At 37.7% G+C, this 13405-nt stretch overlaps 1 protein-coding gene across 4 annotated transcripts in view; it reads left to right on the top strand.

Moving 5' to 3' along the window:
* Window positions 1-11556, top strand: part of esyt2b (extended synaptotagmin-like protein 2b) — a 32574-nt gene extending 21018 nt beyond the window's left edge. The window contains exons 14-25 of one of the 4 annotated variants that reach the window (XM_031292916.2): window positions 77-178; window positions 799-855; window positions 3363-3437; window positions 5360-5446; window positions 5586-5735; window positions 7683-8035; window positions 8317-8415; window positions 8694-8825; window positions 9947-10052; window positions 10160-10209; window positions 10357-10664; window positions 10868-11556. In XM_031292916.2, the coding sequence (XP_031148776.1) occupies window positions 77-178; window positions 799-855; window positions 3363-3437; window positions 5360-5446; window positions 5586-5735; window positions 7683-8035; window positions 8317-8415; window positions 8694-8825; window positions 9947-10052; window positions 10160-10209; window positions 10357-10429 (1284 nt within the window). In that variant the 3' untranslated portion in view covers window positions 10430-10664; window positions 10868-11556. The remainder of the gene's footprint in view (window positions 1-76; window positions 179-798; window positions 856-3362; window positions 3438-5359; window positions 5447-5585; window positions 5736-7682; window positions 8036-8316; window positions 8416-8693; window positions 8826-9946; window positions 10053-10159; window positions 10210-10356; window positions 10665-10867) is intronic. The other 3 variants (XM_031292918.2, XM_035997989.1, XM_031292919.2) reach the window with 3 other exon arrangements.
* Window positions 11557-13405: the final 1849 nt, after the last annotated feature.

Here is a 13405-nt window from a genome sequence, read left to right as displayed (position 1 = left end):
GCCTGTAACCTTATGAGCCACCTCAGTCCTCATAACTCCACCTTTTTCTCTTTACTCTCTTTCCTCTTCACCCAAGAGTGTCTTCACAGGCAGCTTAGGCTGTGGAAACTTAAGTGAGAGGAGAGCATCTGGTCTAGTCTTTTGTGAGAGCAATACTTCAGAGTATAGAACAATATTTGTGAGTCCCCCAGTACTTTTGCATCCTGATAGTGTAAGCATTAGTGGTGTGCGATGACGTGGGTTGAACAGTAACAGGAGTCTTTGAAAACTTGCATCTCAAAGCATGTCTTAGCTGCATGGTTTTATTGTTATGTCTAATAAAAAGTACCCCGAGTGCCCAATAACCATTAACATTAAGGACTCAGCTATGCCTTCGTGTTAGTTAGATGCATATTCTGCTTAATCCGATGCTTAGTTCAAGGCTAAAAAATATCTGCAGTACAAAGCGCTCATAATGATCTGTGTGAATTAGTCAGCCAATTTATGTGTTGCTGCACAGACACAGAAAGCCTGTAGCTTATTAAAAAAGTGTCTCAAAGTAGCTCCTCGAAATCTTACCTGAAGTAAACACCCTCATATCATTATTCTGACCTGAGTTTTCATTGTTAGCTCCCTGCAGTGTCAACAATATCAGCCCTCCTGCTGCCTTTTATTTATCCCCCATATCATTCTAATACGACACATATTTTAACATGTTTTGGGTTTTTTTCCCCTCATGCCTCTAAACCATACACAACCACTCCCGATGTACTAACTGTGGGTGTGATTTTCTCCCCCAAATCTCCTTATGGCTTAAAGAGCAACCTGTCAGATTTCACCTATGACGGGTTGAAGCAAGTCTTTAAGGCTCTGAAGGTAATGTGGGAAAAATGGTTTGCATGTACAGATCACACCCTGTGTCTCATATGTGTTTCCTCAAGTGCACCATCCAACCTCATTGGATTGTGATGATTATCAAACAAGCAGAGTGAATTTTCCTTTTAAAACAAATGTGTATGAAGATGGATGATTGCATCGTAGGTTTTGTGCCTTTGTTGTGATGTACACTCTTTTCTCCTTATTTGTAATGATACATGATTTTCTACCTTTACTAACTCGTGATCTGGCTTACACAAGTCTAAAATTGCACTCAAATATTTCAACCTGTTCTATTGTCATTATGTCTTCAATCTTTATGGTTGATTGAGAAGTTGTCCTTCTCGTGTCTATCCAATATGTGGGTATTTTTCTTGTATTGGAAGTTAATTGGGTCAGTGGTTTTCAACAGCAAACCAGCAGAGCTACCCAGCCTGTGGTAGCTGTGAATGTCAACCATCAAGTTGAAACTTTGGTATGGAGCAGGAACTCATGCTTGTCAGGCCAGCTTTTCTGCATTTCATGCAACATCAGTTTATGGTGAAACTCACTGCAGCATTGTGCGTCTGTTTCATTTAGCTTGCCTTCACCAACCTGATGAAGACAGGATTTGGGGATTTTCTCTTTATTCTATAGTGACACTGGATAGACAGGAAAGGGGGAGAGAGATGGGAGATGACACGCAGCAAAGGGCAGCAAGTCAGCCAACATGGGGCGAACTCTTACTGAGCAGTGTTTGGAATAACGCCGTTTAAAAGAACGGCGTTAGGTAACGACGTTATTTTTTCAGTAACGGGGTAATCTAATGAATTACTTTTCCCGTCGTTACAACGCCGTTAACGTTACTGGACGTTAAATGCGGTGCGTTACTATGCATTGATTGAATAAACTGTGTAACCCGAACGCACGCACCCCTGACTTACAGCTAGTGAGGAGCAGAGTGGCTCTGGTGAGAAGGTGGGTTAATAACGAGGTAAGCGATTATGATTGGCTAAGGCAGAGTCATGTTTCATGGTAGCCAATCAGAGCCAGTGTTTTTACACATATGCCAGCAAGCGCCACCTACACACACACACACACACACACACACACACACACACACACACACACACACACACACACACACACACACACACACAACAGCTAAACAGATTCGATGAAGCAGCAGAGATGGCGAGTCAGGAGCAATACGATGAAAACTATATACAGTCTATGGATGAAAAGTTGGCATTTTCAAGGTGGAGATATAAGCACTACTTCAAATTCATTGTGGTCAAAGGCAAGAACGTGCATGTAATGTGTACATTATGTCCAGGAGCGAAGACTTTGTCGACATCCGTTGTAAACAACTCTAATTTAATGAAGCATCTCACAACGACACACGCATCTACAAAGCTAGTGGCCAAAAACACCGATATCTCCACCACAGATGATAGCTCGCCATCCACTAGCAAAGAAGGACTTGGAGCAAAGTCCTCCAAGCAGCAAAAGCTAGGTCTTTCTGCCTCACAACAAAAAAACTGCTCAAAAAAATCCAAATTCTTTGACATATAGCAACTTTTTTTTTTTTTTTTAACAGTAACGCAAATAGTTACTTTCCCTGGTAATGAGTTACTTTTATCATAGAGTAATTCAGTTACTAACTCAGTTAATTTTTGGAACAAGTAGTGAGTAACTATAACTAATTACTTTTTTAAAGTAACGTTCCCAACACTGTTACTGAGTGAGCTAGAGGCCGCCCCCACAAATGTGATTTAATTGTTAACAACCAAGTCACCATGGAAATATATGGAAATAATCATAAAATGTGAGTTCATAGATTTGTCTCAGAGGGCTTTTAAGTATGAATAACATACAACACCCTCGTTTCGGATAAGAATAAACTCCACTAAGACGGACATGTGTGCAATAGGTGTTGCTTATACACATTAGACAGAAGTAGCAGGTGTAGAATTGCAATATAGAGAAACATGATCAAATGTTTTGGCAAAACCCAAGGCATATTTAAGTTGTTTGTGCTAAGTGCCTTCTCAGTTCAAGTTGTGACATATTGAAGTGTCGGATTGTGTTAATAAGCCTGGATGTACAATGTGGAGCTTAATTCTAATGCTGGTGAGAAAGATTTGTCAAATTTAATCACCATCCTCAAGAGAAAGGATGGGTTAACGAGGACGTTAAGAATTCCCCCCTGGCTGGTAGATAGTTAGGGTATTATTATTTTGTAAGGGGTACTGAATAATACTTTAGCTGTCAAAACCCAGCATGCTAAAATTAGAAAGAAGAGGAGACAAAGCCTGGCAGTCTCCTTGGTAGCCTCTCTGCCTGTAGCCCTGCTTGTCAAACTGTGTGGTCATGTTCCTTCCCCTTTGAACTACTGGTTCTTTCACCATTGTGTGCGCCATACAGAGTCTCAAGGAGCTAATGTTTGAGTTTGGGTGTTATTATGTTGTGCATTGTGTGTCACAGTGAGGAGAATCAGCTAATCCCTCTCTCTGATTCTCGAATAGTGTGCAAAGAAGAGTAGCAGCGAACCCAGTTCGTATGTCCAGTTTACTGTTGGACACAAAACACTTGAGAGCAAGGTAAGTCATATAGGTATCTATTATTACTATTATATGTCAGATTTTGTCCTTTCCTTTCATTATGAGAGGAAATGTTAAGTTGGCAATAGCATCTGGACAACCAAAGATTGAACACAGCAGTTATATTTAGCAGAATATTTCTAACATTCTTACACACAAAGACATATTGAAGTCCAACAGCCAACACATCTCATTCTTTAACAGTCTCTCGCTGGAGCTTTCTGTTACAAAATGTTTCCCTCGCACTGTGGTATTAAAAGAGAGATGAACTGAAAGTTATTGTACAAGGAAATAAAAGAAAGGTATTACTGTATAACCTCCAACATACCATTAACTGTAAAGCTAAAGAGCTTCTACACCGACGAATATTGTGTTTACCAGCTATTTGTTGTGGGCAAGTTCTATATAGAGTTCAAAAGGGAAATTATTCAGGAGAAAGAACAACATAAGTGGACCAAGTTACTTTTGATGCAGACGCTTTACTGCAAGTATGTACTGTAATGGATTTAGGGAGGTTTGTTGCTCCTTTTGTAACAGAGTTATAAGATAGGCACTTTAGTTATTTGAGGGTGTTTACAGCCACATCAAATAAATCTTGTATACATTATATACATACATATATATATATACATTCTTTTTGGTAACAGAAAATAATCTCGAAAGTTAACATGAACTTTGATAAAGTCATCATATTTTAAGTCCCTGAAAACAAAAACATATTTATAATGTTACCATCCTATAGGTTCATGATGTGGCCATTAGTTTGAACTATTTCAATGGTTCTGAGAAATCATGTCTTGTCTGTCAGTTCAGGATGGCGAACAGCTCAAAATGCTACAATACCCATGAGTCTTGGACCTGTTGTTGCAGATGGAAACAAAACAGGGTGCCATAATGACTGAGTTTGAGTTAATCTAAAAATTGACCCAGAATCCCAAAGTTCTGTGATTAGATGTGTTGCTGAAATGCACCTTGGGAGTTGTAGTTCACTTTTTTATTAAAGAACCAGATATTTTCGAATGAAGTTGTTAATCATTTGCACTAATGATTCAACCTGAAGAATTTCATACACATCCAAGTGGTTCTCCAACTGTAACGTTACCTTTGGAGAAAAATAAATTTTATTTTACTTACAGACCAGATTTGCTCAAGATAGCTCCTCTCACTTCACAACTGTATACATTAGAGTGAGTGATGTCAATCAAGCACAGTCTGTACACGCCCACACTGTGTTTAGGAGAGGTTTAATCAGGATGACTGACTTGGCCAGTCAGAATCATTCTGCTTGGCCATAAAAACTCTTTGGTCACCTTGCCTACAGTATACTATGTTTATGATTGTTGCCCTGCTTTATTGTCTTAAAATTAGAGGACTGTGATGTAAGAACAGGGCTATGAAAAAAACACTTTAACCTCATAGTCATTGTTCCATTTAAAATCCAATTTGCTTACAGCGCCAACACTATGAAAAGCCTATAACTGTCCTAATTCATTCATGAGAACACATCTTGTGGGGAAACTGGCTAATTGATAGTAGATTGAAAATCAAAACAGCTAATTACAGGTTTTTGAACATTAGTGTATTAAGTAGAACTGTAGAAATGACACCTATATTCAAATAAATTCATATACTTGTGTAAGGTATGCAAAAATAAAAGATGCAAACAATTAAGGGAAAATAAGTATAACCTGAAAATATACAAAACAAATAACCAAAACATGCAATAAAAATAAATTGTATTCAGTTGAAGTGCAATGCTGACAGTATTAGTATGTATATATATTAGTGATATTATCATTCTACATTCAAGTTTAAAACAAAACACGTTCTATGGACTGAAGGTACTATTGAGATGAACTGTGAGCTTCTCTCAAGTGTATTTGTATTACCAACTAACAAACCACTATCTGTCTTCCACAAAGATCCGGTACAAGAACAAGGAGCCACTGTGGGAAGAATGTTTCTCATTCTTTGTTCACAATCCCAGGAGGCAGGAGCTCGAGCTGGAGGTAAAGCTGCCTAACCACTCATTTCATATTGTCACAGATATAACATGTTATATTATTATATATATATATTTTATAAGATCATGCACCACATGGTGTAAGTAGTTGTCTTGTGTTAAAGCAGATCTTTCTTAATGCACAGGTAAAAGATGACAAGCACAAATGCACCCTGGGTAATTTGACGGTGCCCTTAAGCGGCCTGTTGGAGGAGAAGGACATGACGCTGACTCAGTGCTTTCCTCTCAAGAACTCCGGGCCCAGCTCCACCATTAAACTGAAGATGGCCCTGAGGGTAAAGATGGACTGCATCACTTCTCACCATACCGTATGCAGTCTGTCTGTCTGCCTGTCTGCCTGCCTACCTACCTGCCTACCTACCTATGGGCTGGCATGGGCTACTTTCCATAAGATCATCTCTCAATGCAAATTAAACCAGCTATTAGGCTAACTGAAATAAAACCATGCCAATCTCTAGGTATGGTGAAGGGGATGTGATGATGTGGGGCTATTTTAATTCCAAAGGCCAAGGGAACTTTATCAGGATGCATAGTATCCTGGATCCATGAAATAACTGGCCTTTAAAAATAAAAATCTGCCTGCCTCTATGGGAATTTAACATAGGGGTGTACTTATTTATGCCCCCTGTATTTTAAGGAAGGACATTTATTTATTTACGATACATTATTCATTAACAAACAAAATTGTTGTCCTTAAAGGTTGGATTTTTCCTTATTTTTTTAATTAAGGCATTATGATCAATTTCCAAAAGATGACTTTTTTATTCCTGTTTTTAGTCAACTTTACCATTTGTGTCCTAATTTTTTCACATGACTGTATCTATCTATCTATCTATCTATCTATCTATCTATCTATCTATCTATCTACTTTTCATCGGTTTCTTCACTCATATGCAGTTTGCAATGATAACTGTGGCAGCTTTTCCACTCAAAAATCTTTGTAATACTTCCAGCTTTTTATTTTTTATTTAAATGAGAATCTTCTAAAAAGGGTCTTAAATATGCACATGATGGCTACATGTATGGTATAATGCCAGGAAACCGAGACTAGAATACATGTCCCAGCCAGAAAGTTAGCATCCTCGCCACTGGCAGTGTATAGGTTATAGGCCTATGCATTTTTTGGGTTGTGGGTTGCTTCACAAAAGCGAAGGTCACCTCAACCAAATGACCAATAAATAAATAAATTAAATTAAATTAAAATGAAAATGTTCATACTTCTTCCCGATGGTATCTGTCCATTTACATAAATGTGAGATATCTGTCACTGAAATTTCTCAGATTCAACAAAGGTGAATAGAATTAGTACAGCATTAAAAAAGAAATTGCAGTTAGAAAAATTGCTTCGACAATCCACATCTATAGAACACAAGTTACAGTTTTCATTGGAACTACTTTCTAGTGAAGAGATAGTTTCTATGAAAACCACCCCCAGTCACAACCAACCCCCCGACGTCACTGGACAAGGGCTCCCCCTCTTCACAAATCCCTGAACTCAAAAGTTCTCTCATTTCATAAGGATGCCTTGCCATTATATGATACTAATAAAACTATCATGCTAATATTGGCTTTCTGTTTCAGACTAGAATCATTTCACTCACTGTCTAAAAAAAACACAGGATACTGTAGCAACTAAATTGCATTGCCCTTCATTACACTGACGCAAAGTGCATTCTCTTGTATTGAATCATTACGATTGATCAAATAAGAAAATGAATGCAGCCCTATCAAAATATTGACCTGCACTGAAATAGCTTTCCTGTATTGGATCACAACCAACATATCAAGATTCAGAACAGATATCCAAATGGGGAAATTGCTTTACAGGCTTATTGACCGTTTTGGAACCAGAAGATTGAAAGATAGATTGCTCCATGAAGACATATTTCGCTGTACAAAGACACTCAAAAAATACCTGAATCTTTTACATCAGTATCCGCAGTTTTAAGACCACTTTACAAGAATGGATTAGTCACTTTAACCATACAGTTTTTAAACAAGTCAGATCATTGCTTTAGTCAGTTTAAGGTTGCATTTAAAACCACTAACCTAACCAAATCCCCTTTATTTAGTTTTTATTTTGTGGTATTTTACTTGAGTACCTTGACAGGAAATAACATCACAACACAAGTAAATTCCAAATTGTATACAGAATATTATTCCAGTACTTAACTGTAGTTCCTATTCATTATTCCCAGTAATGTCCTCTTGTCTTTCTGTAGATCCTGTCCCTGGAGAAGCAGGTGTCCTCCGACCAGCCCTCCTCCATCCAGGTCAGGAAGTCCAGTGTACCGCAGCCAACCCCAGCCCCCACCCAGAGACGATCAGCCTCAGATTCCCCACTGCCTCCACCCACACCTCCACCACCCATAGACGCTTCCACCCTCACCCTCCAACACAGGGATGGCGAGCCATACTCAGCCAGCCCTCTCCGCAGTTTCTCTAACCTGAGCACCTGCATGTCTAGCTCCCAGAAACACCTGCCTCACAAGGAGTCCACACCCAGCCTGGCCTCGGATATCTCTCTGCCCTTCGCCACCTTGGAGCTTCAGCAAAGGCTTCGTCAGCTGCAGAAGTAAATGGCATATACGATACGTTATTTTTTAGAATGGTTTCCCACTTAATGTTCCTGTCATTGAGAGATTGCCCCCCATTTCTGAATATGTTTTTCTCCTTATTTCAGGGATCTTGTTGGTTTTTTAATGTATTTATGTAATTTAATTTCTGTTGCTCTGATAGAATGGCATCTTGACTTGTTTTTGGAATATGTGAATATTTTATCTGACTACCTGTCGAGCTATCCATCTGTCCCTGCTGAATAATTTAACTGGAAGACTTACTCTGGTGTGTTTATAGTGGTTCGGCCCCCAGCCAGTACCCCCTGGGCGAGATCCAACTGACTGTCCGACACAGCTCCCAAAGGAACAAACTCATTGTGGTGGTGCACGCTTGCCGGTGAGGTCCACAACTGCCATCATACCCTGCATTTAAATTAGTTTTGTGATTGATAAATGGGAGACTTTTAGTTAAATGGTGGTCTCATATTCAAGGACTCTTTCCTACTAATTTCATTTTTGGCGCAAGTTTCCATCGTTTATTATAATTAGTGATTCTTCAGTAAGCAGGTCCTTTTGCTTCTGTGAAGTTACTAACATTTAAGAATAAACAGGCACCATTAACCTAAACAACATGTGACATGTGAGTGAAACAATTTTGTCCTGTGTGTCCTCTAGTAACTTGATAGCCTTCACCAAAGACAGCTCGGATCCCTTCATACGCCTCTGTTTGCTGCCTGACAAGAGCCGAACGGGGAGGAGAAAGACCAGTACAATGAAGAGGAACCTTAACCCTGTTTATGATCAAACGTGGGTATAAATACTATTAATATCTTGTGCTTAAAATGAGCATGTTTGTAATCTAACAAGTATTTATGATATACTATCAGATGTGTGTTGCAGCTGTCGGGGTCCTGTTCTTGAAGGTTTAATTTTAATAATAGGCTTAATGTTTGTAATTACAACATTATTATATTACTGTGATTGTAATATTAGGGCTGAACGATTTTTGAAAATAATCTAATTGCGATTTTTTTCCCCAAATATTGCGATTCGATTTTTTTTTTTTAAGCTTTGTCTTCTGTATTATTCAACAAAGACAAACAATAAATCATTTTATAGTATGAACAACACACAATTACACACTAGACAGTTAAAAAAGTAAAAATATAGTATATACACACACACACACACAACAGTGTAATTTTTTACAGTGCACAGAGAGGAGCTGCCTCCAGCCCCTCCCCCTCGTGAAGTTGCGTGCTGCCGTGTGCACTTGCTCAGAGAGGCTATCTTTGCGTTAGCTAGTTGCTGGTGTTGAACCGCGGCCACGCTGCTGTGAAAGCTCCCCGAACGTCATTTATCAGAGTCTGGTTGTTACCCCGCTCAGTGGCAGCTCCTCCACTCCATATCTTTATAACGGAGCTAACCGCTAACCGGAGCTAACAGCTAATCAGAGCTAGTTGCCAACCGAGCCTTCAGTTCTGCGTGTCTGTATCCATTAACTGCATGTATGGACTCGAACCAGAATAAAACCCTTCATTTTATTAAAATGGCTGTAAAAGTTTTAAACTACAACTCAGAGTTGTTTGAATGACAGAAATCAGCTCATGGTACAGTGTAGCGTTAGCGTGCTAGTTGATGCTTTCTCTGCGGAGTGCAGACTGATTTGCTCTCGCGAGTCATGTGACCAAATCGCAGCCTTTGCGATTAGGAAATTGCGTTTTAACATATCGCGATATTATCGCAAATGCAATTAATCGTTCAGCCCTATATAATATGGTTCTACAATAAATCAAACATTAAGAGTCTGATCCAAATGAACAATTGAAGAAAATGTCTAATGTTGTAACAAATGAAGCATTTTCATTTGAAAAAATTACTCCATGTTACATTGGTTTTAGACAATCTGTGTGTATTTTTGTTTGCAGGTTTGAGTTTAGTGTATCTATGGTGGAGCTCCACAGGAGAACTCTGGATGTAGCAGTGAAGAACGGAGGGAGCATCCTGTCCAAACACAGAGGGCTTTTGGGAAAGGTAACTTCTGGCTTATTATGTGTATTCTCCAGCGGTAGAGCCACTCCCTAATACGCCATATATTCCAAAAACCTAATGTCTGTTTTGCTTCTTGTTCAAAATCGCAGGTTCTGGTAGATTTAAGTGGGGCGGATATATCAAAAGGATGGACACAATGGTAAGCTTGTATTTTAATTTTGCCCTGTGCAGCATTGAGGGATTTCTTTAGGTAATAAACTACCTTTTAGTGCTTTAATATATATGTGTATATATATACAGTATATATATATATATATTTCTTTATTATTTATTATTACTCTTGCAGGTATGATCTGAGTGAAGATGGTGTGTCGTGTCAAGGCATAAGAAGTATTCAAGACTCCCTCCTCACACAATGAAACCACCTCTCCGCTGTAATATAGTGATTTGTTAATATAAGGGCACACCATTTTGTTGTATTCATGTACATTTTTCATATAGTTTACAACACTTATTTTAGCATGCAAGACATTTTTTAAACAACTATCATTATTTCATTACTGTGAGATATTGTCACATATTGTAATGAAACACACCAACTGCCTTGTCTCTAGTTTCAGTGTTTTATGTAAATATCAAATTACTAATATATAATTTTTTTTTTTTTTAAAGATGATTTTTTTGGGGCTTTTCCCTTTATTTATACAGTGACAGTGGATAGACATGAAAGGGGGAAACAGATGGGGGACGACATGCAGCAAAGGGCAGCAGGTCGGATTCGAACCCGCGCCGCTGCAGGACTCAGGGGGCGAACGCTCTTACTGGGTGAGCTAGAGGCCGCCCCGACTAATATATAGTAATTTGGAGAGGTTTTCATGTCATTATATTTCCTTAAAAGAAATTATATTGAAATGTGTCAGAAATGTTATTGCTTTCTGTTGCATTTGTTCAAATGTGACAAATTCTGTTTTGTCGTCTGAGAGAACTCTTACCAAAGGAACAGAGAGAATAAGAAAAGTAGGCTCAAGTAGCAGTCTTGACTTGATATTTTTTTGTCATGCCGTGTTATTTGATTGTTTACCTGTTATCATTCTTTATGCTTGATTACAAACATGGAATGCACATATGCAGCGAATAAAATGATTGCTCTGTATATTTTAAGAGGACTGTGAAATTTTGGATGTTACTGAATACCAGGGAGCATTTTAGGGCTATGAACAAGTGCTGTATAATATGAAGGATACTTGAATAAAGTTCGATTGCTTGATTTGTTGAACAAACTGAATATTATGAGCAGAGATAACAGCTATTGCATTTGATGAGCAGGGCTGCCAGAACTTGTTAAGATATCACAGCTATGTCGTAAGGCATGTACATGTTTTGCCACACAGTCATAACTGTTGGAGGTTTTTAATACTTTTCTTGTTATCTATCCTGTGCCTTAAAAAAACCCTGCTATGTCATTTTTGCCTTCCTAATGTTATTATTTTGAATGATATGATGCCTCATGGGTTTTGAAGAATAAATGGTTTCTCTTGTGAACATTGATTTTCGTGCTTGTTTTTTTTTTTAAAGGTCCTATTCAGCTACAAAGAATATGAATTATTTCCATTTTGAATATGATATGTTATGAGGATGGAAGAAGTACTCAGATATTTTACTTAAGTAAAATCATCACTATCACAGTGTAGAAATACTATTTACAAGTAAAAGTCCTGCATTCAAAATGTTACCTAAGTAAAAGTGCAAAATGATCATTATCAAAATATATTGAAGTACCAAAAGTAAAAGTAGTTATGCAGAACAGCCCATTTCAGAATAATGTATATTATGTTATTGGTTCATAATGATTGATAGAAAATATAGGTATCACTTTAATGTTGCGGTTGGTAAAGGTGGAGCTCATTTTAATTACTTTATATACTGTATATAATTGTACTTTAGTACAGTACTCGAGAAAATAGTTACTTTCCACCACTGTACATTATTTATGAATGGGTTGGTTCTGATGTGCCCCTGAGCAAAAAAATTCAATTCATCATAATTTCCCCTGAGGGTTTGGGTGTAATCGATAAGAGAGATTTCCTATAGAATAAATAAAATGGCGTACGCAACTCCATGGTGCAACCTCTTAATACATCCATGGGTGCAACCATACTGTCTATGGGTGCAACCATAGACAGTATGCAACCAGGGTGCAACAACTAAAAAGACTTCCCAAGCTGTACAAGTACATCTCGCTGCAGTCTGCAGGAAGGCGGGGCTTGACATCAAGCCCCGCCCACATCCAAGTCAGTCTTTTTTTTTTTTATTTACGTCATTCCCCATATGCTCTAACGGACCAAGACCGTTCTCTTAATACATCCATGACCAAGACAGCCTGGTAGAATTTTTTTACTATGAAGAAAATTATTTGGATAAATGACATGTTTTTTATTTTGAATCTTTTAATTTTATTTGAAAATTTGATATGTATAAATGTAAATGATCTGAAAGAAAACCGAATAGGCTAGTCACCAATTTAAAAATGACATGAAATTATATTTTAAAACCTTAAAAAAGGACTGACAAATAAGAAAGCCATCCGGACTCTGAACATTTACAATGCCTTACAACCTCTTTAATGTAAATTTAATGCGCCCCTTTTTCGTGTATGTATGTATGCATTTAATGTTTTCAATGTGTTTATGGATCTGTACTTGAATAATAAAGTTTTTTGAAGACAAAAAAAAAAAAAAAAAGACAGCCTGGTAGCGAAGCTGATAGATCCTCTTGATTCACATTAGATAGAAACTGATGATGTAGGCTAAACAAACGATATTTCATGCAACAGTGAAGTTTTCATGTAGTTACTACTGATTTCTGATTTTGAATGATATCCAAATTTGAAAAATGGGTCATTTTAAACCTTGTTAATATTGATGACAATGTGTTCAAACGGAAAACGAGCCATATTTCATTTAATTTAGCCCTCAAAAGTATAATGGTGTGTTGTTTCGTTATGGACTTTCATATTAACAGCAAGAATTCAGTCACAACCAAATGTACAAAGGGGCGATTTTGCTTTAACGATTAACAGGTGAACCAGAAGCATACAGGTGAAACTCAAAAAATTAGAATATTGTGCAAAAGTTCATTTATTTCAGTAATTCAACTTAAAAGGTAAAACTAATTATATAGACTCATTACATGCAAAGCGAGATATTTCAAGCCTGTATTTGTTATCATTTTGATGACTATGGCTTACAGTTTATGAAAACCCTCAGAAAATTTGAATATTGTGAAAAGGTTCAATATTTTAGGCTCAAAGTGTCCCACTCTAATCAGCTAATTAATCCAAAACACCTGCAAAGGGTTCCTGAGTCTTTAAATGGTCTCTCAGTCTGGTTCAGGAG

The sequence above is a fragment of the Sander lucioperca genome, chromosome 23 (genome assembly GCF_008315115.2).
Source record: "Sander lucioperca isolate FBNREF2018 chromosome 23, SLUC_FBN_1.2, whole genome shotgun sequence".
NCBI classification, from domain to species: domain Eukaryota; kingdom Metazoa; phylum Chordata; class Actinopteri; order Perciformes; family Percidae; genus Sander; species Sander lucioperca.
Note: the sequence above shows the minus strand (reverse complement) of the source record. Positions and strands in the feature narration are given on the sequence as shown.